This window comes from Fundulus heteroclitus, chromosome 9, assembly GCF_011125445.2.
Source record: "Fundulus heteroclitus isolate FHET01 chromosome 9, MU-UCD_Fhet_4.1, whole genome shotgun sequence".
Taxonomy (NCBI): Eukaryota; Metazoa; Chordata; class Actinopteri; order Cyprinodontiformes; family Fundulidae; genus Fundulus; species Fundulus heteroclitus.
The window spans coordinates 20,615,951-20,643,579 of record NC_046369.1 but is presented as its reverse complement, the minus strand read 5'-3'; the positions used below and the strand labels follow the sequence as shown (position 1 = coordinate 20,643,579).

General features: G+C 39.7%; 1 protein-coding gene across 1 annotated transcript in view; it reads right to left on the bottom strand.

Moving 5' to 3' along the window:
* LOC105936852 (acyl-CoA-binding domain-containing protein 6) overlaps positions 1-27,629 on the bottom strand; it is a 41,311-nt gene that overhangs the window by 10,173 nt on the left and 3,509 nt on the right. Inside the window, exons 4-6 of the mRNA XM_012877856.3 lie at positions 25,553-25,626; positions 19,520-19,625; positions 15,126-15,215 (exon numbers count right to left, since the gene is read on the bottom strand). Of these exons, the coding sequence (XP_012733310.1) occupies positions 15,126-15,215; positions 19,520-19,625; positions 25,553-25,626 (270 nt within the window). The remainder of the gene's footprint in view (positions 1-15,125; positions 15,216-19,519; positions 19,626-25,552; positions 25,627-27,629) is intronic.

Below are 27,629 nucleotides of genomic sequence, written 5' to 3'. Positions count from 1 at the left end.
TGATGTTCAGCCCTTTGTGCCAGCTGTGACTGGTGGTAAAGTGCTTATAAATAGAGGTGATGATGGTTCAAATCTTAGCCCGAGATGTTCGATTATTAATTAGGCACATTTTACACTTCTCATCTGAATATTCAAGCACTACACAAAACAAAATTTGACGTTATATAAAATGTGGTTAATTTTTCCACATTTAGACCACAGACATGGCCAGAATTTCTGGCAGAAACATACGTTGGTAAGACGAGGGACATGACAGAGTGAAGACATTATCCAACATCAAACAGTGACATAACTTGATGATGAGTAAATAGATATACTTAAAAAGCAAAATCTGACTTAAACAGGTGTATAGACTCTCTCTTGTGTCCATGTTTGTCCAAAAAAAAATTAATACAGAGGTTATAAGTTGCACACAAAAGAAGGGTAAAGTGTGGAAAAAGGGTTCACAAGAAAGCAACTATAACAAAATATATTAGAAATCAAAATTGGTTTGAAAGTAATGTGAACAGTTTACACAAACAAAATAGCCTTTTTATAAGTTTATGAGACGTATTTAACACTGTGTGGCTTGTAATGCCTTTAAATGATAGCCAAGACAATACAAACTGCAGCCATTTTAAAACCTATGTTGGGATTTGAGTTTCTTGATGTTTTTTTCTGAAAGCATAAATAAGTAACAATAATAATAATAATAATAATAATAATAATAATAATAATAATAATAATAATAATAATTTAGATCATAATAATACAGACAAATGTTGGGACATTCAATAATCCTGATACATAAACATAATGAGTTTATCATTAAAATATTTTTTGTTACTTTGTAAGTTATTTATATGTTATTAAAATGCTACATAAATGTATTGCAGTAGCATAAAAATGGTGACACATATGACTTATGAGTAGAAAATGTATATGCTGCTTAAATTTGACATAAATATCTGAACTAATTTAGAGAATGACTAATACATTTAACTGAACCTGTAGGCTGTCTAATGGGAGAGTTGTTTTTATATTGTTTAGAGGAAAAAAACAAAGATTTGGTTCATAGTTAGTGTTATAAAAATAACAAATAAAATGTTTTTTTTTTAGGTACTAACTAACAAGGTGGAATGGCGGCACACATACACGCCTATCTAAGTACAGTCATTTTTCCTGTAGCTCTCTTTTCTTAGCTCATTTTTCTTTGTCGCAGTAAACTTTCTTTGGTTTTCTTTTTTTCCTCCCTTCCTTACCCGCCTCCTCCTTTTCTCCTCCTGCTGCCCCTGACAGCAACATTAAACAAGTAGGGAAAAATGAACAAGCAATTATGATTTATGATCAATGCATGCAGCAGCTGCTGACTTTTATAATGACAGTGGTCGGGGGGAGGGAGGATGAATGTGTGCGCGGGGTGGATGAGGGGGAATCAATAGGGGACTGGGATCATTGGTATGCAGATTCCAGCAGATAGGGTTATGACGAGTAGGTGCCATTAATCAGAAAGCCGAACACAGATCGGGATGGAAGAGATGATACTCCTAAAGGGCATCACAAGTAAATCCACAGCAGCTACTATTGAACCAAAATCAAAACTCAGACACAATACGCATAAAATACAGAAATCTGAGCCAAATATACCATTTATGCATGTGGCCTCCAGTTTTTTTAATGATAATTTGTCTGATGAAGCTATTGTAGGCACATTTAGTGCTCTTTATTTTACCCTCTTATTTTTGTCAGTCTTTAAATTAGGCCGATGCTTTCAAGGGAAAAAGTGATTTAATTAACATTCACCTTTTTTTGCTAAGTCAGATTTTTACCAGTTTTATATGCTTTCTTCTTACGTTGTTTTCATCAAGAAAGTTTACTCTCCTAAAACTAACATTAGCTATATATGGTCGTCATTAAAAGCACAATTAGACTCAACAGATTTTGTGCTGATTGCAAGAAAGCCTTTAATTTTGATACCGGATCTTCTGTGCCTCACACTGAGGGTTTGAAAACACTTGGACATAAAAGAGACGCAAAAGGTTTTTTAAGGTCTGACATCAAATTTCAGATTTTGTCTGCTTCACCCCAGCTAGCTGAAAGATATCCCCACGCAAGGTTTATTCAAAGCAACAGGCTAAGGGCATGAAGCAGGAGAACAATTCCCATGCGTGTTTTGTCTGTGCACATTTAAATGGAACTGCATTAAAATAGGTTACGAGCTGCACTATCAATAAGTCACATCCAAACGTATAGTAAACCTGCCGATGCTAGCTAACAGTTCAGCGACCTTTCGAAAACACTGCCGACAAGTGCAAATCATCAGCCTGTTAAAGATTTTGTATTCCAGAAAATATGTTCAAAAGTAAAGAGAGCTTTGCACGTTTTGTGTGCTCCAAACTTTATAGTAGCTTTCTTAACTGCATTTACTTTTACTTTTGTCTTTGGCATTTCTAATGAAGCTCATTTTCTGTTGCTTTAGGACTAACTTTAGATTATATTAGCTTGTTTTTTCACTACTATAAACTGTGTGTAACACTGTCTGTGTATTTACCATTGTCATACCCAAATTTCAACATTGTGGGACAATAAGGGAATTTGTTCTCTTAGCATAGTTAACCTCCATGTTATGGCACATATTAAGGCTATCTTGCTGGAACTCAGATTGGGACAAAATTCACACACACACACACACACACACACACACATATACATATATATATATATATATATATATATATATATATATATATATATATACATATACACACACACATACATATATATATAGTTATATACACACACACATATTATATATATATATATATATATATATATATATATATATATATATATATATATATATATATATATATATATATATATAGTACTGATCTGAAAGAAAACTTTTGATCGGGACATCTCAACCCTAACCACAACTTTTACTGGAATAATGTTACGCACCTACAATGCGATTGCGAAAGTAGGTTTGGCATTTTCTTGCGCATGAATTTACCCTTTGTATTTGTCTGCAGTTATCCTGCTGGTGAGCGTCTGAAAGACCCCCCCTCTTAAAAGGATCTGGGGCCAGCTGTAATCAGATTTAGGCATCTGTCTGTGTGCAGGGAGAGGTGAGTTTACCATTCAGCATGTGAGCACTGCCACCCACGGCCAGATTAGCCTGACACCAACTCCCTGCCCTTCACGTGTTCAGTAAGTGTCCTTCATTTGCCTGGAAGTTCGCCCTGCCCCCTCTGACCCAAAGCAGCGGTGAGAAACACAACTTCTAGGAATAAAACAGTAATATTCTGTTGGATGTTTAGGATACTTTCAGTGTCTTGATGGAAAATGCCTCACACTAAAACCTCTGTCCGTCTAGGACAATAGCAATGGCTTATTTAGGGCAGATTCATCGAGAATACCTTGTACACGCCATTAGGTTTGGACCAAACAAAAGGAACTGCTTATTTAAAAATCAGATTTCTAGCTCTGTTTTTCCTTCATGCACATCGTCTCCCCCCACATGTTTCTCTTCCCCCTCCATGTCACTGAGCTTGCTTATCCTCATGGGACACCTTAGCCTCCATTAAAGCCATCAAAAGAGGAGGATAGGGCTGAGGCTCAGAATTAACCCCACCAGAGGCCCCGTCTGTCCTCCTGCGGCTCATCGATGATGTTTAAAAAGAAATATATGAAATAAATAAATACATAAAAGAGTGTAATATGAAAATCAATGCCAGCAGCGGGGGCTGTGGCTGAGGCATTTGGAGTGAGGGACTCATAAAGCTGAGTACTGCAGGAGACTGATGGAAGGCAAAACACTTACTTTGTTTATTCTCTCTGCTCGGCCCCATCCCCTCCCCTGGCTGTCTGAATCCAGCTCGCACTCCCTCACTCTGCCCCCTCTCTCTGTCTGAAACAGTCGAGGACAGCTTTAATGCTCCTGACAATTTATGTGGATGGTTAAGAACGATGGAAATCAAATAGTTGAGTGTAGGGAAGGCCCAGTGAGTGGCCAATAAGAAAGAAACAACAGCTGATGATGGCAAAGAGGACTGTTACCTGCTAGAATGGCTCTTTAGGCTGCACTATTACTGTCAAGTTGCTGGCTCTTTTCTGAGTGCTCATATTATAGATTCATAACTGTTTCTGTGTCTGATAGGCGCTTTTAACACAGCTTGGCAACAGCTTTTTCATTTCATCGAGTTGGACTAATGTGCAGCAAGTACTAAATATGAATCCCATAAGAGCAGCTTATAGTGTGACTTATAAAATGTCAAAGGCGGTGTGAGGTGGAAGCTGTGCCTTTTGTGTGTCTGTATGAACTTCTACAGAGGTATGTTTTCATTCCTACCTGCTAGGAAAGACTCGTCTTAATCATTTTCCAAGTGGAAGAGCCTGTAAAAGTAATATCGCCTGGAAACCAGGATAGGAAATGGGATTTGCTTGCAGAACTGCAGGCAATCTTTGAAAATAAATACGACAGTCAACCAAAAAGAGAGTATAGATGGACAATTTGGACTGAACACAATAATTTCTGAAATTTATTGTGAAGTTGATTTAAAAAAATAAAATTAAAAAGAATTTGCTTTATTTGCTCTAGCTCCATCTTTAATGGAGTTAGCTCCATCTTTAATGGAGTTAGAGCCTCACAAATTCCAATATTAGTCTAAAAATAGGTGTCTTTCCAAAATAAGTTACATCAAGTAGTGTTACTAAACAATAGTTAAATAATTTGAAAATTATAGCATTAGTTATGCACTCATGGATCAAAGTACCTAAATCATAGTTTATGGTTTAAACCTTGCAAATCTCCTCATTTAAATATTACAGTGACTATCAAACAATAAGTAATAACGCAAATCTTTTATTTTTCTCTGTATACAACAAACAATATTATTTTGCCAATCCCCCAAAAAAAATTATTTCTTGAAATGTTGCCAAAAGGCTGTGAAAACTAAAGCAGGGTCCCCTTCACAATTACCCATATTCCATACTTCTATACTTCTCCACACTTTTGGTCCTTTTTAGCCCAGTCTTACAGTATAAATCGCCTGACGGGTGGATGATTGACACACAGATGGATAGATGGATAAACAGACGGATTGATAAAAGGATAAATGGATGGAGGGGCTGACTGATGGCTGGACAGATGACTGACGAACGGATGGAGCGATGGATGAATAAACAGAGGGCTGGATAGAGGGATAAATTCGACACAAGGGTAGATGGATGGCCAGGGTGACTGAGGGGTGGATTGACAAACAAACAAAAGTACGGGCAGACGGACGGATAAATCAACAGATGGCTCGATGAATAAACATCTTAATCCAAAATAGTTCATGTTTGGTTTTATTTCATTTCCTGATGCAACAAAACCACATTTGATGTTTGCATTATCTCAAGAAAGATGAGATGTTAGCTTCAATTACTTTGTCATGGGGTCGCACAGATATGACTTCATCCACTTGAAGACAGTGGTGCTGAGTTTTTGCAGAGGCTCCCTCCTCTATATCATTATTATTATTTATTTTATTTTATTTTTTAGAACCAGGACATTTCTAAACTTCTACATTTCAGGAGAGGAGCCTCTTGGCATCGCCTGCCGCCTACCAGCCAATGAGAGCACAAAATGTCTATTAAGATCCCTCCATAACACTGTGTTCTCTTTGTACTCTGTGTAGGGATGTCTTGTACTGATTCTTTTGAAGACTGGACTGGCTCACACAAATCCAGCAGTACTAAGTTTTCACAAAGTGGTGAGCAGATGACTTTTCCACTTTTTTACAACATAAAATTTACTGTTTTGTACTATTACAACTGACTACTGAATGGGCTTTTCTAAAAAAATTTCAGCAAAGATAAAGAAAGAAGTATTGTGCTTAAAAGTAGTCACTGCTTAGTCTGCATTTAAATAAGCTGTTATGGATTTTATTTATCTTTCCATGGATCCGTCACATTATTGTGTAGATATTGGCAGATCAATATGCATCAGATTTTTTTTTATTATAATGTTATGGAGAATCTGCAAAGACCAAACAGAGACTTAAACAGAAACACAACTTTTCCAGCCTTAGGTTCCCGCCTACCTACCTTTCTTCTCTTGACCCTTTACATTGGAGAAGATGGGCTGCACTGTTGCTCACACACAAACACACATGCACACACAAACACAATTATGACGAATCTGGCTGGATATTTGTTATGACTGGGCTGACTGAGCCATTAGTTATAGGAGGCAGTGCTGGGAAAGGGGAGGGATACGAATGTGTAATAATGCCTCAGCCGTAGAATTTTAATCAGCCCCCTCGGTGTGTGTTGTGCCGATTTTATCACGCAAACAGTTGACACCAAAGAAGAGGACACGGATGAGAGGATTAGGTCATCTCTGTTTGCAAAGAAACAGGCCGAGGGTTAACGGAACAGCTCATTTGCAAATCAGACACCAGATCAATTTGAAAAAGTAAAAAAAAAAAAAACATATCTTTCAAACATTTTTTAATTAAACATCAAATCGAATTGACTTAATATCGACCAACTTTATTGGAACAATAAAACAAATGTTGATGATCTGATATGATTGTATTCAAACCAAAACAATATGACTTAACACCTAAAATGACAACTTAGTAAATAAGAAGCAGTGGGTCTGATAAGGGCTGGCCGTCTTGCTTGGTTAGTGTGCAATTGTGTGTTTTTGAGACAACATGGTCAAAAACGGCACATCGCTTTATCCTAAAGCCTCCAATATCGGGCGTGCTGCTGTGGTGCAGTGGTTAGCGCGCACAACCCATGTACGGAGGCCTTAGTTCTCGACACTGCCGACCCAGGTTCGGCTCGGACCTGTGGTCCTTTGCCGCATGTCTCTACCCCTCTCTCGTACGCCCTTTCCTGTCAGCCCACTATACGAAAAACGAGCCACTAGTGCCGTAAAAACCACACAAAAATAAAATAAAAAAATAAAGCCTCTGGGTGTATTTGTATATTTAGTTATGTTTGTTTTTGCATTGTGAGTCCTTTGGCATTATCATCTTTGATATGTGGCTATTAGGAACTAAGATAAACAAATAAACTATATCGCCAGACGTATTTGCTTGCCCAGACAAATAATCAAAATCAGGTGCTACAATCCCATCCATGGCCACAGGGGTGTAAAATCAAGCACCTATGCATACGCAGTCTGTTTCTTCAAACATTTGTGAAAGAACGGGTCGCTCTCAGGGGCTGAGGGGATTCCAGGGGGATTCTGTGATAGGACGACCTGTGCACCAAAGTCCAGTCATCAAATATTCCACAGTCAATTGTCAGTGGTATTTTATCAAAGTGGAAGTGATAGGTAATGACAGCAAGTCAGCCACGAAGTGGTCGGCCATGAACATGGCAGTTCATGGATGCTGAGCTGCGCAGTGAGAAGGTTGCCAACTCTCTGCAGTTGCTACAGACCTCCAAACTTCATGATGCCTTCAGATTAGCTCAAGAAGAACATAGAGAGCTTCATGGAATGAGTTTCCATGGCCAAGAAGCTGGATCCCAACCACACATCCCCAAATGATGCACAGCATCGATGCAGTGGTGTAAAGCACGCTGCCACTGGACTCTAGAGCAGCGGAGGCGCGTTCTCTGGCGTGACGAATCACACATCCCCATCTGGCAATCTGCACTGCAAAAAGGGAACTAAAAGTAAGTACAATTTTCTAGAAATTAGTCTATTTTTCATTGATTTGAGCAGGTAAATAAGGCTATTTGCCAATGGGATTAGTAGTTCCACCCCTAAAATAAGATAATTAGATATTCTGCACTTGAAAAATGATGATGGAGATGAATTGTTCCTACTTTAAGGGCAAATAATCTTATTTACCTGCTCAAATCAAGAAGAAATGCACTAATTTCAAGAAAATTTTACTTAATTTTGGTTCCCTTTTTGCAGTGGGTTTAGAGGTTTCCAGGGGAATGGTACTTGTCTGACTGTATTGTGCCAAATATAATGTTTGGTAGATGGGATGTTTTGGTGTGGGGATGTTTTTCGGGTGCTGGGTTTGGCCCTTTAGGTCCAGTAAAAGCTGGATGCTAAAACTCTGAATGCTTCAGCATACCAAGAGATTTTGGATATTTCCATGCTCTCAGCTTTGTGGGAACAGTTTGGAGATGACCCCTTCCTTTTCCAACATGACTGCGCACCAGGGCACAAAACAAGGTCCAAAAATAATTGGATGACCTTGACTGGCCTGCGCTCAATCATGACATAAACCTGACAGAACACATTTGGGATAAACTAAGAGTTGAGACTAAGAGCCAGGCCTTCTCGTCTAACATCAGTGTATGATCGAGCAAATGCAGTCAAACATTTCAATAAAAACACTCCAGAACCTTGTGGACAGCATTCTCAGAGGAGCTGAAGCTGTTCTAGCTGTTCAGGGTGGACTAACATCATATTGAAACATATGGATTAGGAATGGGATGCCACTTCAGTTTATATGCAAGTCAAGGCAGGTAAGTTAAGATTTTTGGTGTGTAAATCTGTAATAGTTTACACAGTCGTCATTTTAGGACATCTTTAAACATTAAGTAGTTTTATTTTTATCTGCTGAAATGCTTTCAATAATTGTTTGGTTATGTTTGAGCAACAAAACTACAGGATGAGTATTTTCCCAAGATGTCAAGATGAAAGTGCCTCAGCAGTCGCCGATCTACAGGTGAAATGGCTAAAGGCCAACTGCTCTATTAAATAGGAAGGATCCCAGTAAGTAGATGCTCTGACTTATCCCCTTTGTCTTGTGTAACTTCTCAGTTCTGAAGGGCCTGGTCGGTTGCTAGATGAAAACATTTCCATCAATTTGACAAGCGGAGAAACTGAATGGACTGATGAGTCTGAAAGTGGATCGTATGCTGGAGTATTCACAGGTAACAGATCTGTACCTTGTAAAAGCCTGTTTTTCCTACACAAAGCACTCTTGACTAAGTGCTTCTGTGCTTAGCCTTGTTTCTACCTGGAAAAACTCATTCATAGAGATGTTGATGTTAATTAACTACGTGTAGCCTCTGTATTCCTGCCCTGTAGAAAGTACCCCTGACTCAACCCTCTGTGTTTAGCTGTGTTTTTTCCTGTCCTTTAATCCCCTAACTGGTTGAGGCAGATCGCTGTTCATACTTCTTTAGATACATACATTTCCCCCCCAAATCAATACCATAAAATAATTTGGATTGAATTGGACTTTATGTAATGGGAATCTGACTATTTCATTGGATCGCCCAAGTTGGAAACATCAAATGAGGGAACTTTATAAAGGGCAATCTTTCAACATTCATGCACAGATTCATAGAGAAAAAGCAGGGCTATAAGGTGTGGTATGGCCCCACACCTTACAATCACATTTAAAGGCTTCTTTTTTTTTTGTTTGTTTGTCGAAAGATTAATGATATACACAGCTTTTTAAAATGCAATGATAAAAATCTGGAAAGACCCATTTGATACACATACAAACCATTAAACTGTCCACATTTCTGTCTGGGGTTCAAGTGCAAACTGTGTGCACGGGACTTGTTGTGTATTCTCCAGCCACCAACCGAAGGCCACCCAGTCAGATATTTATTACTATTGATCCAGCTGGTCCTGGCTGGAGACTTTTGTTCGGCCGGCTTGAGGCTCTGACCTCAATTAAGTTATGAATTTCTATCTGATAGACTGAGAGTGCTTGGGGCCTGCCGTGGCCGAGCCACCACGCTGGATTAATTAGAATTAGCGGTGCTGTGAGTGGCTCTCCCCGCCTCATGGATCATGTTGTTTTAATACAAAGCAGGGGCAAAGGCAGGGGAGGGTTGCACTGAAGGGAACTGGGGGTGCGGGGGGGGCAGGGGAGAGTTATGAAGAGTGGAGAGACAGAAATGTGCAAAATGCAACCAACCAAAAAAAAAAAAGACAGAAAAATACCGGAACAAGTCAGGTGAAAGCATGTGAAACACAGACATGTGCTTAACAGCGGAACTGCCTATTCTACCCATCAGCTCCCCTTACGTCAAGCCTTAATATTTCCTTCCTTCCTGGCATTGGGTTTCTGTTGGGTTAACCTGTGTCTCACCTGTCTATCCTCTTTGTCAGCCTAATCCCCCCCTCTGTCACACAGCCTCTCTGTAATCACAGACTAACTCACACATTGTGGATGTCTACTGCGGCCCATCGTTGTTATCACCTCCAGCGCCGCTGCGGTGCCTTTTTAACCCCCGTTTCATATTAATTGGCATGTGAGATCTGCATATTTCCATAGCAACCCAGAGGCTTGGTGGTAAGGTTAGAAGATGGGTTGGGATTTCCAACTCTAAAACAAAAGCGTGTGTCTGTGTGTGCGTGTTTGTGAGAAAGTTGAGGATTACAGCATCTGGACAGCATCGACCACCAGCAGAGCGGACCCACACACACTTTTGTTTTGGAGTCCCTCCACTGACAGAAAGCATTTCCAAGCCTCTTGCCTTCGCCTTTTACCATTACATTTATAGAACTAATTATTTAACCCCAGATCTAATTGTTACACTCATCTAATCGGTAGCCTTACCCTAAAACCAATCCTTAACATGAAGTTAAAGAAAATCTAAAATGTTTTAAACCTGATCATGAAAAAAATAAAATAAATGCACAAACAAATCCAATTAAATATCCTTTAATCCTAAATTATAAACTATTTACTACCGAAAGCAAACTTCAGCCATGCTGCCTGGTAATGAGTTTTCTTGCATTTACAGCTGGTTTGATTCCAGCAAAGTTAAAATTAACTCTGATCATAAGTGTTTTCCTTGTCCACATTACTTCTTCTCAAAAGAATCGGTTTACTCAACTCTTTTCAGATTGTACTGATGCACCAAACAGCTTTTAACCCACATCGCTCTACTTTTAGGAATCGACTGAGTATTTTTGTTTGCTTAATATTTTTTATCCAAAGCAGCATCTTCTCCACTACATTAAGCTGTGTATTTCTACATGGTTGTTTAGTCTCATAAAAAGCCTCTCATCACATCATACAGTGTTAACTGAATTGTTGCTGGTGCAGTTTTATTTTAGTTTTACGTTTGCTTTTGTTAAATATAGGCTTTATCAAGCCTCCATAGGAATTTAACACTGGTAATTATTTCACAAGAAATGGGAAAATACGATTACCATAATGATTTTAGATCTACTGTAGTTTACTTCTTAATTATATAATTTAATCAGAACCACCTTTGGTTAATGACATGTTTATATATCAGCATAGCTGAAGCCAGAACACTACATATTTGCCCGCATTAACTTCTTTTATTTACCTAAACTTAATATAATAAAAGCTAATGACATAACAGAGAGGGGCCAAACACCTACAATTTCAAAACAGCAATTTAGCAAAAAGTCTGCGTCTAGCTGAATGAAGGGCACACCTGGTAAATATGTGTAAAAACGTTTACACAAAGCGACTAATCCAAGCTCGTCAGGTTGATAATTATAAAGAATAAAAAGCTGGACCAGTGAACAAGGCTCGGACCAGGATCCCAGCTGGCCTTGCCGCCTTACACAGTTAAATGTGCAAAGCTCGCTGTTAGACAACTGCACCAGACTCTGGACTTTGAGAACATGCTGCTGCTATTTAAAGGCTTTTTATACACATTTAACCACAGGAGCGAAGCAGCATGCAGTCCATTATAGGAGTTTTAAGGATTTTTGGCCTGTATGTAGGCACACCTGCAAAAATGCTGCAGTTGGATGGCTGGAAAAGGACCATACCAACACAAACGTTATAAAACCCTAATTACTGATGATTTTTATGCTGCTTGGATCAAGATTTCCCTGTTGCTATGCAATGATAGCACATACACTCTACTCTACATTATTTTGCTTCTGTCTAGTCTAGGCTGAACAGCAGGTGAACTATTTACATTTTAGTTTACAGGATTTTATGAAATGAGGTTTTACCGCCCTTTTTTCCCACCAGTCGAGGCTGCCTGCCCCACTTTTTCAGGGGAGTATTAGCTGCGGGAACATGGTGAGGTTTAATGTGCCGTACAAACACCAGGGCCAGCTCTACAGTTGGCAGGTGGCAGATCTGTGATCTGCATATTCAAACTCTCGCAGCTACCTATTGTGGTCCCTTGATCCTGGATTAACTATCAAACAAGCCCTTAATGCAGGTTACCAGGGTTTGGGAACAATTCGCTAAAAACAATCAGTTGATTACTTTTCAACGATTTCCCTCTTCTGCCAAGCAAATAATAATACTTTTTGTTTTAACTCTTAAGCCCCCTCCACCCCGTTTTAATCAACAAATTAAGCATAAATCATGTTTGATCTTTATTTACTGGTTGCTCAGCAGTTGGTAGAGGTCAAGGGAGATTACTGGATGCTTTAATAGCCCGAAAACGAGCCACACATTCCTCTGTTCCTCTCATGAACACATACAAACTTAAAGTCTCCTTGTGTCATGTAAGGGGCTTTGGGGAAAAGGACAGATTTATAAAAGGCTTTATTAATTTTTTTTCCTCTTCCCAGTCTCCATTGCTTTATTTCCTCGTCAATTTGTTTCAAAGTAGAGGATGTTCAAACATGTTCTAATGAGAAGTGTATTGTTCAGTAAGCTTTATGCACTGAAATAATTTGGCATCTTGACAGAATGGTTTGATTTAGCTGACGGTATTTTGCTCTCTGCCTCCTCATTAATCTGTTCCCAGTAACTCCAGTGGAAATCACCAGTTTCTTTAATATTCACTCTCCCTCCACTGAATGGTTCCTCAGAAACCTGAGATAGCCGCAGGTAGAAAGCTTCCAATGACCTGAATTTATGAGCCGAGCTAATGTCTGTGGTACGTAGTCTCACCTCCTAAAGAAACTGCTGAAGTTTTCCACAAATGGATAAATTCAAAATACAGAATAGGGTCACTAAGATTATGAACTAGAAAAAGGAAACAAGCATATATGTGCTGATAGTAGGTAAGTTACCTGGAAGGTTCCTTAAATATAGACATGGAAAAAACACAGGAACCACAAAAGCAGGATTAATGTTTTAAGTTATCTCTTATTAAAGAGGACATATCAAGCAAACTCCACTGTTTTGGCCCATAAATACATTTTGTTGGGTACTTATAGTCTTTAAAAGTACATAAGATATCTTTAGATTCTGTTTGGGTTATTTTTTTTAGCTGTTCAGTTTTTTTCTATGTATTTTGAAGAAATACGTCACAGTATTTGCCGCCACACAGCTAAAGAAGGTCATGAACTTCCAGTTTCGTGAATCCACCACTTTAATATTTTGAGTGAGTGATTTTGTAGTCCAAGCTGAGGGACACCGAAGCTCAAGCAGATAAGTGAAAATGTTTGGTTGTATGCCGCCACCCAGCATACTACAAAAATGGCGGAAGGGAAATGTCTGCGATCTGGAGGGGGGCGGGCTTTGAAGGTCCTCCTTTAGATTTAAAGAGACAGCACCAAAACGAGACACACCTCAGAACACGCGTAAAATGGGGGGATGTGAGGATAAATTAACGAGGAATTCAGACCAAAGCATTGCAGTTCTACTTTATATAGACCAAGACTGAATGGTTTCAATGTAATAAGGAAAAACTGAATAGCATATGATGTCCTCTTTAAAACACAATTTATTTTTAGGCAAAGACTGCGTTTTAAAGGTGTACAAAAAAAGTTATGGTTTCTTTACCTCTCCAAAAATGTACTCGTACCATTTCTATACAATTTAAAGTCCTTTTAAGGCAGAATAAGAAAAAATGCCAGAGTGACTGCGTTTTCTCTTGCTGTCTGGAACAAAATAATGAATCACTGCTAGAGTAAACTCTAGTCACTGCCCCTCCTCCACCTGTTGCTGTGCATTTCTGGTCAGTGGGCTCAAAGCAAGGTTCATTGCTCGTTCTGCTTTTTTGAGACATATTTCGATTAAGATTGAACCCCTCTTTTCCTTTCTTTCATCACAATGTCCCTCATAATACGCATAAATATACATAAGCTGTGTCCATCAAGAGCAGTGAAAGTCTATCCAACAGACCAAAAGCCTTTTACTGACAAGCAGAATGTGCATGCAAGGCGCTTGAGACATATTGTATATATTCTACAAAATATTGCATCCGAGCAGTCCTTTGTGATGTCAGTAGTGGTCACATTAATACTGCCATAATGATTGGATGTGATTTGATGTTTTGCACAGGTGCATTGTTAAGCTGCCTTTTAACTACATAACAAACAAATTGAGATTATTAGAAAGTTAAAACAATTTTAGTGGTGGTAATATTAAACATTGCATTTATGTCTTAGATAAAAGCAATTATAAGATGTAAGCATTTCCCCCATTAACTGTTGCTGAAAGTATTGTGAAACGGTGGTATTTCTACTCAAAAGTTATAATGTGAGACTCCCACACCGACCAAAGTAAATGTGTTACAACTTGAAAAGAAGAATGGGGGAAAAAAAGCCTCCAGTTATACACAGACCCAACTGTGCTTGCATTATCTTGGTGCGGCTTTAAATCATTGGTGAATTGTTTTGTACTTATTCCGCTGTTAAGTCCACCCCCCTCTCTGGGAGCATTCACAAACAAAAGGGGCCACGCATGACCACAAAAGACAAAGTCATTTGTGAAATGTCCTGATTATGTGGGTTGTGCAACGTAAAAACAATTTGCCTGATTACTTCCAATTGATTTGTCCTCGCAGTTAAAACCTCAGCGAGCAGCCCGGTGAGCCGCGCCGTGCCGCGCCGGTGCAAGAGGAGTAATTTCTCGGATGTGCAGCTGAGCCAGCTTACTGCCTAAGCTAAAGCCCGCTGGATGCTGCTAAACCTCTGAGAGTCTAAACACCAGGCAAGCTACCAGCTAACTGTGTCTGCTAAAGCCCTGAGGGATTTATGTGTGGCACAAAGTGAATTAAAGGTGACCTTCTGAAAGGGATGGAGAGACAAAAGGGAAGGGTGATGGGGAGGCTTGGGGTTTCACAGGTTGCTCACGCTTTACCTGAGCAGATGTGAAAAAACCTGCGCTCCACGAATGGAAAAAAAAACCTCGCCACTTTCCCATCATCTCTGGCATCTTGTAAGTTTTTTATCCAAGTCCGCATCGAATAGCTTTACAAAATTAAAACAAAAGCAACTAAAACAAGCTTTAGACTCAACAAGAGGGAGGATTTCTGCTCACCTGACTGTTGATGTCTGCTTTGTGCTGCAGTAGCACAGATACCAGCTCCTTGTGTCCTCTGTCGCAGGCCCAGTGCAGGAGAGCCCGGCCCTGCAGACGCAAGCACACAAATCACTGCACTGTACACACAATTCACAATAAAAACACAAAGCATCCAGCTCCTCAACATTTTAAACTTAAAACTGATGGATAGTATACGTTATTTGGATCTTGATTTGTTCAATAGCTACGTTCAGTATAAAAAGTCATACAGAGCAGAGGTATGGGACTTGTAGTTCCTTCCAAAAGTATTCCCACCCCTGGAACTGTTTCACTTTTCTTTTTTTACAACTAACCTTAATACATTATGTTGGGATTGTGGTAATATATGCAAAGAGCTGCATAGATGTTAAGCGGGATATAGATTAAATACTTTTACAAATAAAAATCTGAAAAGAACACCCAGGACTTATATTCACAGCCCTTGAGTCGATACCTCTTGGAATCACCTTTTACCGCAATTACACCTGTGAGTCTTTTGGGGCGAGCCACTACACTGCAAAAAGGGAACTAAAAGTAAGTCAAATTTTCTTGAAATTAATATATTTTTCCTTGATTTAAGCAAGTAAATACAACTATTTGCCAATGGAATAAGATTTTTGCACTTAAAATAGGAACAGTTCATCTCTATCATCTTATTTCAAGGGCAGGATGTCTCATTATCTTATTTTAGGGGTAGATCTACTAATCCCATTGGCAAATAGTCTTATTTACCTGCTTAAATCAAGAAAAAACACATTCATTCCAAGAAAATTTGACTTACTTTTACTTCTCTTTTTGTAGTGTACCAGCTTTACATGACCAGTGACTAACGATTTTGTTCATTCCTCTTCGCAAAGTTGTTCAAGTTCAGTCAGATTGAACTGGGGGTGTAAAAGTCTAGCCACAGATTTTTCAACAAAATTTAGTGTTGGACTTTTTCAGTGGCCAATCTAATACATCAAGAGTCCATTTGCAAATTATGCAACTTTGAAGGCAGTTAATTAAACTTCATTTTTATTAGGGATAAAAGACAAAAAAGTGCTGAATGCATGCTGGACTTTACAGAATTGTTTTTTTTTTTTTTTTTTTTAAAAGAAAAGTTAAATCGATGTATCCATACCGCCTTTCTTTCTAAGGCGCCGTGTGTTTGGTTTGTGTGTGGAGAGGTTTAGGTTAAAGAGCGCAAGTTTAAAAACTGCAGAATCCAGCACACGTTCGGTAAAGAGCCCCCTGTTACACAGTCGCATACACACACTCACACAACCCTTTCCTTGGGTCTAAGATCCTTGTTCTAATAAAACCTCAAGAGCTCATTTTTCAGGGAGGCCAATTAGGTAAAGCAAACTCTGCAAGTCCAACTCTGTTGCTTAAATCATATTGATCACCAAGGCTGCATGTTAAAATGGCTACTTATGAGTCAGGTCAGAATACCAATGTCGCCTTCTCTCACTGGTTCAGGTGCTCTGCTGCAGACTGCTGCATTCAGGTTCGCTGCACATCAGAGTTGTTGCGGTTCAAACAGGAGAACACATAAAGTAATAACTTAGCTTTGAGGTCCAGCAGTGATAAAACCTTAATTATGTCATGTAGAAGACTGAACTGGTGAAATAGATTGCAGTAAATCATGGCTGAATTGGTGCTCTTCAGACCACAGGCAGGGTTTTTTTTTTCTAGCACTGTCTGATTAAGTAAGAAAAACTTCTTTATCTTAATGCAAAGAGTTGGACAAGTTCCAGGAAAGAAGCACATCTCCACAAGAGGATTAGCAGCTAATAAAGCTGGCAAAGGGTAGAACACCTGAAAAGGAAAACAAAGCAGAAGCAAAGCTTTCGCTGCTATTGGGTACAAAATGCATGCAAAGGTTAGAAACAGGGGTTGGCAAAGTGGAGTAAAAATGTTAAGCACAATATTTTTGCCCTGTAATTGGAATAAAAATACAAGTGATAAATATATATTTTTTTAAACAACACAATCGTTTAGGCAATGAATCAGTTAGTGAATAAAGTCAAGAGCATCACAAACAAAAATGTTGCTCTGTAAACTTTCTTTCTTTTAAGCAGGAATCAATAATGGCTGTTTTTCCCCCCTATTTTGAAATCAGACACCAGAGTTTCCGATGCTTTATTGAAATAGCGAGGGAAACAGTCCCAACCTTAAAATATATTTTTTGGGAATTTGCAAAGGTCACCAATTAATAGTTTTTAGTTAACACTGCAGGGTTACTAATTGCTATCACAGCCCTTTATCCCCATCATTGTATGGTAAGCAACTTAAGTCCCTATTATGCAACTTCTTTTCAGTCGGTTTCTTCTAAACCTATTCAGCTCATTTAGGAAATTTACATTTGAAGATTTACATTGTATTATTACTATTATTGCAAATGTTTACATGAACTTTATTACATACTTACATACTTTTATTTAAAACAGCTTGTTAGCTTAATTGTTGAGCTTTCCAACTGTAGAAACAGCATCACCTTTAAAAAATATGGGTGCTGCTCCTTTAGTTTAAGTCATACCTTCCCATGGTATTTGTGATGAGAAATGTTTCCAAACAACACAATAAGTCTTTGTATAAGGAACGTGCAGCAGCCTTTCTCAGCTAGCTGACCAGCGGTGCACAGCAACAGGCAGGGGAGGGGCTGCGCTGTGTTATTCTATGCTCCATACAGCCAGAGAAGACTCAAGACACTCCAGAACTTTCTCTGGTGCATCATTTAAAGGGCTTTATGGAGCAGGGACGGTACGACCGAAGGTTTTATTGACTATAATAGGGTAACTTCCAAAAACCTCACTTTACCGTTTACAGTCACTAAACAATAAACTGAAAATATCCAGTGAGGAACAAGGGATGTTTCTATTGTGATTAAAATTATGACAATGCTTTAGAAAGCAAAGTGTTTTTTTTTAAACGTTTTGTTGCTTGTTTTACTATTTTCTTGTCTTAAATATAATTGTAACATTTCACTTCTTACAGTATTTTTTCTCACCGTTTTAATAAATCTCCCACGCATTTTGTTTGACTGACTGCGCCGACAGCAGCCGGTACACTGCAAAAACCGAACTAAAAATAAGTAATTTTTTCTTAAAATTTGTGTATTTGTCCTTGATTTGAGCAGGTAAATAAGATGATCTGCCAATGGAATAAGATAGTTTTATTTAAAATAGGAAAAATGCATCTCCATCATCTTATTTCAAGTGCAGTATATCTAATTACCTTATTTTAGGGGTCAAAATACTCATTCCATTGGTAGATGATCTTATTTAACTGCTCACATCTAGGACAGAAACACTAATTCTTTAGAACATTTTACTTATTTTTACATCTGTTTTTGCAGTGTAACAACAAATCCGGCTCAGGTGAAAGGCAAAGTTGAGCCACTTGCCAGCTTGTGCTGAAATTATACCACAAACTTCAACATTAATATTCACAGAACTAATCAAACCCAGGTGATGTCTTGAGTCCATACCCAGAGAAGGAGTGGCGAGGCAGAGCCTCCTTATGAACCTGCAGACCCTATTTGAGCCGTGTAGAACGTCGCCACTGCCCTCTGCTGTTGAGCGAGCAGAACGGCGAGCTGCGGCCAGACAAAAAACCCTTTCAGCGGGGACGACTCAACCATCTGGCCTTTGACTGTGAACCCAGCGGCTGAATGCCTGTTTATTGTGAAGAGTGGCGGTGATTGAAGGAAGGGCAGGGGGCCAGTTGGCTCGGCTGATAATGAATCGGAGGCAGATGGATCGATTTCAGGAAGCACCTGACCACTGTAGGGGCAGCTTCTGCACTTTTAGAAATTTTAGCCAAAACCATTGCATGTGTACATGTGACTACAGGAACCATCATGTATGAACTGCAAAAGAAACTGTATTATCTACCACCCAGTGCCCAGCATATATCTGCACACACTGCAAAAGAGGGAGCTAAAAGTAAGTAAGATTTTCATAAAATTTGTATATTTTCCCTTGATTTGAGCAGCTAAATAAGACTATTTGCCAATGGAATGAGAATGTCTACCCCTAAAATAAGATAATTAGACATCCTGCACTTGAAATAAGATGATTCAGATGAATTGTTCTTATTTTAAGTGCAAATATCTTATTCTACTGGCAAATAGTCTGATTTCTCAGCTCAAATCAATGAAAAATACACTAATTTCAAGAGGAGTTTACCTACTTTTAGTTCCCTTTTCGCATTGCAAACAAGATGTCAGACACATACAGTACATGTAACATATTGGTAAAAGAGGCTTCAGGTGCACCACTGTATACCAAAATAGCAATCTAATCATGGGAATAATCTCTTGGGGTGGGTCTATTTAAAGCAACTATCACATTCAAACCACTTGAGTCTTAAGATATTTTTTGGCACGTCACCTCTTCGTCTTTGGTATTGACATCCACTTTCTGAGAGCTGATGGCATTCCTGATGTGCTCGATGTTATTTTCTCTGCAGTAGTCAAAGATGTTCTTATCCTCTTCCCTGAGAGCAAGAGAGGGAAAAATAAAAATTAAGTAAAGTCATTTTAATCACAACAAGACAGGAAACAGCAACAACACTGCAAAAAGAGAACTAGAAATAAGTAAACATTTTCTTGAAATTAATGTATTTGTCCTTGATTTGAGCAGGTAAATAAGTTTATTTGCCAATGGAATTAGTATTTTTACCCCTAAAATAAGATAATTAGATATACTTCACTTGAAATAAGATAATGGAGTTGTTCCTATTTTAAGTTCAAAAATCTTATTCCATTGGCAAATAATCTTATTTACCTGCTCAAATTAAGGAAAAATTCTCTCATTTCAAGAAATAATTTCTTATTTTGAGTTCTATTTTTGCAGTGAACTGTGCATTGGCTCAGCTCTTTGTAGGTTAAGTAACTGTCCGATACGTGTCTTTGCTTCACGTTGCAAGGATTCGTCGTTTCTGGCTGCAAACATTTAGCAAATATCGCATCTGTAGAAACTGGCCGCCTCCAAGTTATCGCCTTGCTCAAAATACCCTTCAACATATTTCCTTTCACAAGTTGAGCTTCCTTCCTGCTTTGTACGCCATGCGGACGTACGCCACACAAGTAGCAATGAGGCCAGTGTTGAATCATCGTACGTGGAACACTGTAAACTCGCGCTACCGAACCATCTGATATCAGAGCGGCAGCCGCACGTGCCACATCCCCTGAGGGACAGAGGCATGCGCAGCGGCACCGTCCCACCTCTAATTATATCTCTGTCTCTAATCACCTTCTCGCACTGGGGGACAGGAATGAGTGCCGTGGGGGTGTGGTGATGGTGGGAGAGATGTTTGGTAAAAGGGTGGGAGGGCGAGAGGCAAAATCTCATTTAGAGCTTTACACTTTCCCCTCCCATCTTACCCATCCGAGCCATTCAGATTAATTGAATTTATGGCTCTATTGTCCGGAAGAAAACCTGCATATTGGACACTTCTGCCGCTCCCGCCGTCACTCAGTCAACCCCGAATCCAAACCCCACAGTTCCTGTGTCTGAAGCTGTCATCCGGTGCCACCTAGGGTTTGTAGAGCTCCAGAGAGGCCAGCTGGCTCGAGCCACACGTGAGCCGCTGCTCGTGTCTGCATGAAGGCTGAGCGTAGTGTTCAGCTCAACTGAACCCTCTCAGGGTAACTCACTTAAGCCCCAAATTATTAATACGGCCGGCAGATCTGGGTTTAAAAATGTCTTTTATTCAGTTGAGAAGCTTGTTTCTGATAGGAAGTGAGATGGGTAAACAAATAAAAGTATCAATTTTGAGGAAATCAAAGTGTTTTCAGACTGTTTTACCTGCAGAAAATTCAGAGTACACTGCAAGAAGGGAACTAAAAGTAAGTGCAATTTACTTGAAATTAGTATATTTTTCTTTGATTTGAGCAGGTAAATGAGACTATTTGCCAATGGAATAAGATTTTTGCACTTAAAATAAAAACAGTTCAACTCCATCGTCTTATTTCAAGTGCAGGATGTCTAATTATCTTATTTTAGGGGTAAAAACACTCATTCCACTGGCAAATAGTCTTATTTAGCTGTTCAAATCAAGGAAAAATTTACTAATTTCAAGAAAACGTCACTTACTTATAGTTCCCTTTTTGCAGTGTACGAAATGATCAGAACTGCAAACGTGTGACACTGCAAAGCAGAGAAATGGCAAGCCACCGTTTGAAAGGTGAAAGGGGGAATCTACACTTTCAGCTCTAGTTTTATGCTGCTTGCTAGTGCCAGGCTCTGTGAGCACAGAGGACCGCTTCATCCCCCCCTCTTTAAAAGAGTTTCCTCTTTTTTTTTTCCAGTTTCTCCCATTTTAATGAATGGGGTTTAGGGCTTACTTTTACCAATGTAACTTTTCCAGTTCAATGTATACATATATACATTTTTTGAGGTTGTCCCATTTCATTCTTATTTGTTGGATCAGAGTCAAGTCCCGGTCAAGCTTGTTGAAGACTCAAGCTGCTTATATCTTTACACCGTAAACAAATTATAGAGCAAAGCATGTTGTCAGAACATTACGGTAGCCTGGTTACCCAGGTTGCAGCATTTTATGCCGCAAACTGAAGCTGTCCTGCATAAACTTTTGTTGGGAGAAGAAAAATGGAAACTGCGCAGTCCAGAATGTAATTTGGTGAGTAAGCTAAGGCCACAATCACAATACTACTGTAGTGTGCTGTTTAACTTTAAAGTTTTCTACTTTTATTCTATTAACTTTATTGAAGCACCAGACTGGGACCCAGTTTCAGCAAGTAGTAGTAGCAAGTAGTGAGAAAATATCATGTAAATCCTAAAAGGTAAAGTAAGATAATACAAAAAAAAAAAAAAGAAAAAAAAAAATTAACCCTACTTTATCAGACCAACAGAGCTTCACTTCTTGATTTGCACAATATCTTGAACTGCAATTACCATCACAAGATCACCATTGGCAATATCGTGAATATTATTTTACACATTTTTTATATTCCATGTGTCGTGAATTAAAACTCTGCTTAATGATATCCTTTACCCAGTTGGATGTGCTTAAATTGTGCTGCATGCACGCACACACAATCGGCATCTTACCAACGGCGATGCAAGAGCAAATTGTTGGATCAGTGGTTCTGAAAAAAAAAGAGTAACCTACTTTGGAAAATGTATGTTAATCATAATTATTGTTATTACAAAATTAAGAAATAATATTGTACAATCAGGGTTTTCTAGTCTGAGCTTAGCTAAGCACTATACAGAAGAGAGATTAAGTTTGGACTATAAGAAAAGCACATTACTCTTTTCTAGTTCCTTCTCTACGTTACTCTTTTCTGGTTCCTTCTCTTTGGTGTTCCATGTTTATTTTTTCTTGGGCTTCTCAGTCACATCCTCTCTCCTTTTCCTTGGCTCTCTCTCCGTCATCTGCTCACGGTTAACGATGAATAACTCATCACGCTTTTATCAGAGCAAGGTTATGTATCCGCACATTCATTTGCATACTCCTGATTACTGCAGCTATGTTTATTCATGCCGGGCCACGCCCACTTCCTTGTCTGATGGCCATCATGACCCCGAAGCCCGCATGATGCCTGGCCACCATCCGTCTCCCCCGGCAACTAATCAATAGGCCGAGTCATCAGTCTTTAGTTGATGGTTGGACAGGGCTGGCATGACACATATATATGAATGACGAGCTGGAGCACGCACACACATACAAACACACACACATCCTTGTTTTAAACACTTACTGAGGACTTTGCCTTGACTTCGATTCATTTCCAACCCTTACTATAGCCTAACCCGACCCCTAAACCTAACCTATACCAGTACATACCTAACCCTAGCCTAAACCTAATTGACACTGGAGTCCTAAATCTAAACCCTAGCCCAAAAACAAATCAATGTCCTCACTTTGGTGGTAAAAAAAGAAGAAATATGTTCTCGCACAGCTGCAAATACAAGTATACACACACACACACACACACGCGCACACACACATGCACACACACACAGCAAGGAGCTTTAGGGTTATGGAATAAACAAAAAAAATTATCTCACAAATGAAGGCACACGCAAACAATTGTTTGGCCAATCACTTTAGCACAATAGAAGGACAAATGGATCCAAACACACAGACGCAAACCGACAGGCCATATATACAAACAAATGATTAATGTCGGCCTTATAAACAACGTGACATCCACGACACTGCAAAGCATGCTGGGAAGGTCACAGGTTACTCTGTCATCACGACAGCACCAAGGTTTTTAGTGTTTGTGTATCCAGTGGGTGCGCGTGCGGGGAACGGCATGTGCTCACACACGTGTGTACGTCTGGTGTGGTGTACTGGCAGATATGTCCTTCATCCATCAGGCCAAACTGGTCACACTGGTAAAGGAACACTCATCTACCTGGCCTGAGTTTCCAGTGATCAGCAACACGGCCACACAATCCATCAAGGGCACGCGTACACCCACACAATCTCTCTCATCCCGCTCCCTCGTAAGACCCCGACCAAGGCTGAGCTCAGTTTCGAAGCACCCGAAACAATGAGAGCCGAAATAACAAAGGCTTTGGCTTCCGGCAAAGAGCTCGCCCCACAAAGCATCCAGCTTTTATCGGAATTCATCTCGGAGGTGCTTGGCGATTTGCAAATGCGGCCTTTCGAACCCTCCGATCAGCTCAGCGGTCGAGGGATATTGCTAATCAATCCTGCTTTCATCTAGAAATGCGCCCCACACACACACACACACACACACACACACACACACGAGCGGAGGCCGAGTGAGCAGAGCAATTAAATCTGCCTGGTTAACAGGTGTTCGGCTGTTTAATATGGACGGCGTTTCTGCGTGAGGAGGAGGAGGAGGAGGAAATTGAAGAGCAGCAGAGCAGTGAGTTCATCACGTCTGGGAGGTTATGCATGACTTCGAAAGATAATCACGCCGACATTTAGCGTGAAGTGTATGATTCTGTCTGCTCAGGTGTGTTGGTGTCATGTTAATGCCATCCTTGTGACAGGTTCCCTATGAGAGCGCATATCGCCGGGGGAGCGTCGCTCTGGGAAGCCTTCTGTAACAACTTGGCTCCGCTGTGCTCGGCGCATCTCCATAGGCCCTGGCCGTTTGATGCCGTGATTTAAAAAAAATAAAAGGGAGGACTCTGGTTGCCTCTTACAGATAATATGCATACTAATCATGTACAGCCATTTAGGAGGAAAGCTGCAGGATTCACACATCTCATTTTCATCTCCAAAAAAAAAAAAGCTCCTTTTGCATTGAAATGAAGACGGGGGATTCCAAGCTCCAGTGAGTCTGCCAGGCAGGAGTAAATGGCGAATGGATTTCATTAACATAAATCAGAACTGCGTGACATTTCCAGACCCACGAATGCAGCTACCGTCTGTTGAAGATAATCGAATACAGCGTCAGGTCTAGTGGTTAACAATGCCAAGCTGACTACGTTGACCTGAGAATTAAAAAAAAAAAGGGATACAGCTCCACGAAAACCTATCAAGCACTTACACACAAGGCGATACAGGTCTATATGCAATGAAAACAATTTTTCTCTGCACATCAGATAGAACAAGCAGGTTCTGGTGTGATATTATTTGCAGAGATACACCGATCAGTCCGATTTCTGATGTGTGCTTTTCTAATTTTTCTTTAAATTGATAATATCAGAGGTTATGTGAACACACTTCCTGTCATGAGGTACATTTATAACGTATACTGTATATGGGGAGCAGAAGCGACGTCACACTGAGTGAAGGTGAAGAGTATTCTCTATAAAACAGAGATTTCCCGAGCTCACGGCAATTTTCTTGGTAATTTTAGGCATTTGCACCCGTTTTAGCTTCTATTGGGTGTTTGCTTGTACAATCATGCATTTTTAAATATTATTTCTCACACGGTTCTGTAAATCAGTGCCGTCTTTCCTCTATTTCACTTGAACGCTGCATTTGTTTTATCTGAATATGTTGTAGCATCACTTGATAATTGCACAATATTTAATTTTTCCCCCTTTCTGATTCATTTTTTTGCTCTAGAATTCAACTTTAAAATAGCTTGTTATTCATATTGCTTAATCTAGTTTGTATCTCTATGTGTTTTTGCCGCTGTCATGCCCATATTTCCACATTGCGGGACAGTAAAGGTAGTTCTATACTATTCTAAAAACCGAGCTGATAGCATAAATAGCTATCTTTGAGTCTTTCTTCGCTTAGAAACAGCACCCGCAATCAGAAACAATGATGACCACAGTGTCTTAGTGCTTAAGCATGGTGCATTCACGGACTGAGAGAGAGAGAGAGAGAGAAAGAGAGCACGAAGAAAGAAGAAGGATAGCTATTTTAACCCTGTTAAAACCACCAGAGGTGCGCCAGGAAGTCACTAGTCGACTTCCTGGTGCACCTCTGCTTGCATGTGTTAACTCGGATTTAAATACCTTATCGTCTCTTCCTGGTATAGAGAGCTGACTGCTGCTCCGCCGAAACCCGTTCTCCTTTCTGCTCCTCGTTGCTGGGAGAACAATGCAGAGAAGTCAGAATTCAGGTTAGACTCAGTTTTTAGTCAAATCTAGCATTTAAGACACAGATGTAAGAGACAATTACCAAACTGCAGTGCAGTGAAGACCATTTGAGTTTGGCTTAGACCTAATGTCAAAGTCTCTACCCTCTTTTAAAAAGAGGTCTTGGTCTCAATGCTCCCTATTGACTCAATACAAAAGGTCAGACATGTCTATTCACCATGAATGCCTCCACATGTCGCCTCTCACTAAAAACAGTCTGAGCGTTCTAGATTGTCTGTGCAGTTTTTGTGAACATACAGAAACTCCCCTGTGATTTGGGTATGACTCCATTCCCAATAAATGAGCACCAAGTTGAACGCAAACATGATAACATGCATTACCTGCCACTTTGTGATCCCTGTTAATCATCCGGATTTTCATATCGTTCCATTGTGCAGCCGGTTCAGTAAAGACTTTACTAGCCAGACTATTCTTCGCTAACCAACCTTGACTCACAAAAGAAGCTGCGCAAATCGGATTTGGGAGAAGGGGAAGAGAGGGAGCAGAACAACTATGCGTGCACTTTTGGGACAAACTAATTCACTTCAGAAACTCGGAATATTCGCTGATGCACCGGCCCCGCTCCTCTGCCTTATAATGTAATATAAAGCCAGTGTCTGCTCAACAATTGAGAGGGGAACAGAGGTCAAATTGCGGCTATTATTCTCTCCCCTGCTCCTCTGTCTATGCACTCCTACTTACACCATTTAACTGTGCCTCCAAGAGAATAGCTCCCGCCATGCCATGACGCTTTGTTAACACTAATGCAATCAGGTTCTTTTTCTTTTTTGGAAGCGTGGGTGGTATGTGCTTTTTGCTGGGCTGTCCTCTGTTAGGCCGAGTCAGCAAGTATTTTCCCAGCACAGAATGGCTGAAGAGAAATGTGACGGGGTTTCAATTGTGGTGGACAGCGATACCGTGGAGAAAAAAAGAAAAAAAGAAAGGGGGACATAAAAGGAGAAAAGAATGAAAAACGGTGAGGGACGTGGAGGAAAAGGGCGAAGGGGCTCAAAATGAAAGGATGATCAGAGGGCACAGCAGACACAGAGTGCTCACGGACAATGAAAAGAAAAAACACAACAGTAGGTCAAAAAGAACATGTGAGAAGAATCCTCTCTTCCTTCCATTTAAAAAAAGAAGAAGAAAAACAACATGTGTCCATCCATCCAGAGCTTACATTTGTAACTTTAGATCTACTCCTGCTGTTCACAGCCATAACGACGCCTAAGGGATCTCAAAACCATTTTATTAACTGCATTATTTTAAATTTCCAAAGCGTGACAAACAGGTAATGAGTAGAGACGTTTTTTTTTACTGTCATAATAATATAATAATAATAGTAATATCATCTTTTTTTTTGTAATTGAAACATACATTGAAACATACATTACAACCAAATTTGTTCTCTGCTTTTAACCCATCACCCTTGGGGAGCAGTGGGCTGCCACTGTGCGACGCCCGGGAACCGTTTAACTGCAACATGTACAAAAGTAAAATTTAAGATAACTATGGACCAATCTGTCATGTCCACGTTTCATGACTTGATTTCTAAAAAATTAGCAGCATATGATGCAGCACCATATAAAAAGGCAGTGGAAGGGTCAAAGACTGGAGACTTGGAGTTGGTAATCTTGCCAAAAACTAAACAAAACAAAAAAATCTCAGTTAAATTCAACATAATCATTCTGCCCAACTGTTTTATGATGTTTCTTGAGGATCACACCATTTTGATGCAGAAAGGCAGTGACTGGCAGTACACGTCCTGGCTGTGCAAAGACTACAGAGAATCGGGTGTTCTTTTTGACATATCCCTGCCACCTCATTGACTTTACTTTAACCGAACATGGTTAGTTTGAAATTAACATGCAGAAAACAACTTTTAAGGGAGCATCAAGTAAATGCATGGCTGTTTAAAGACGTGTAAAGCTTTGCTCCAGGGACAGAAAAAGGGAAT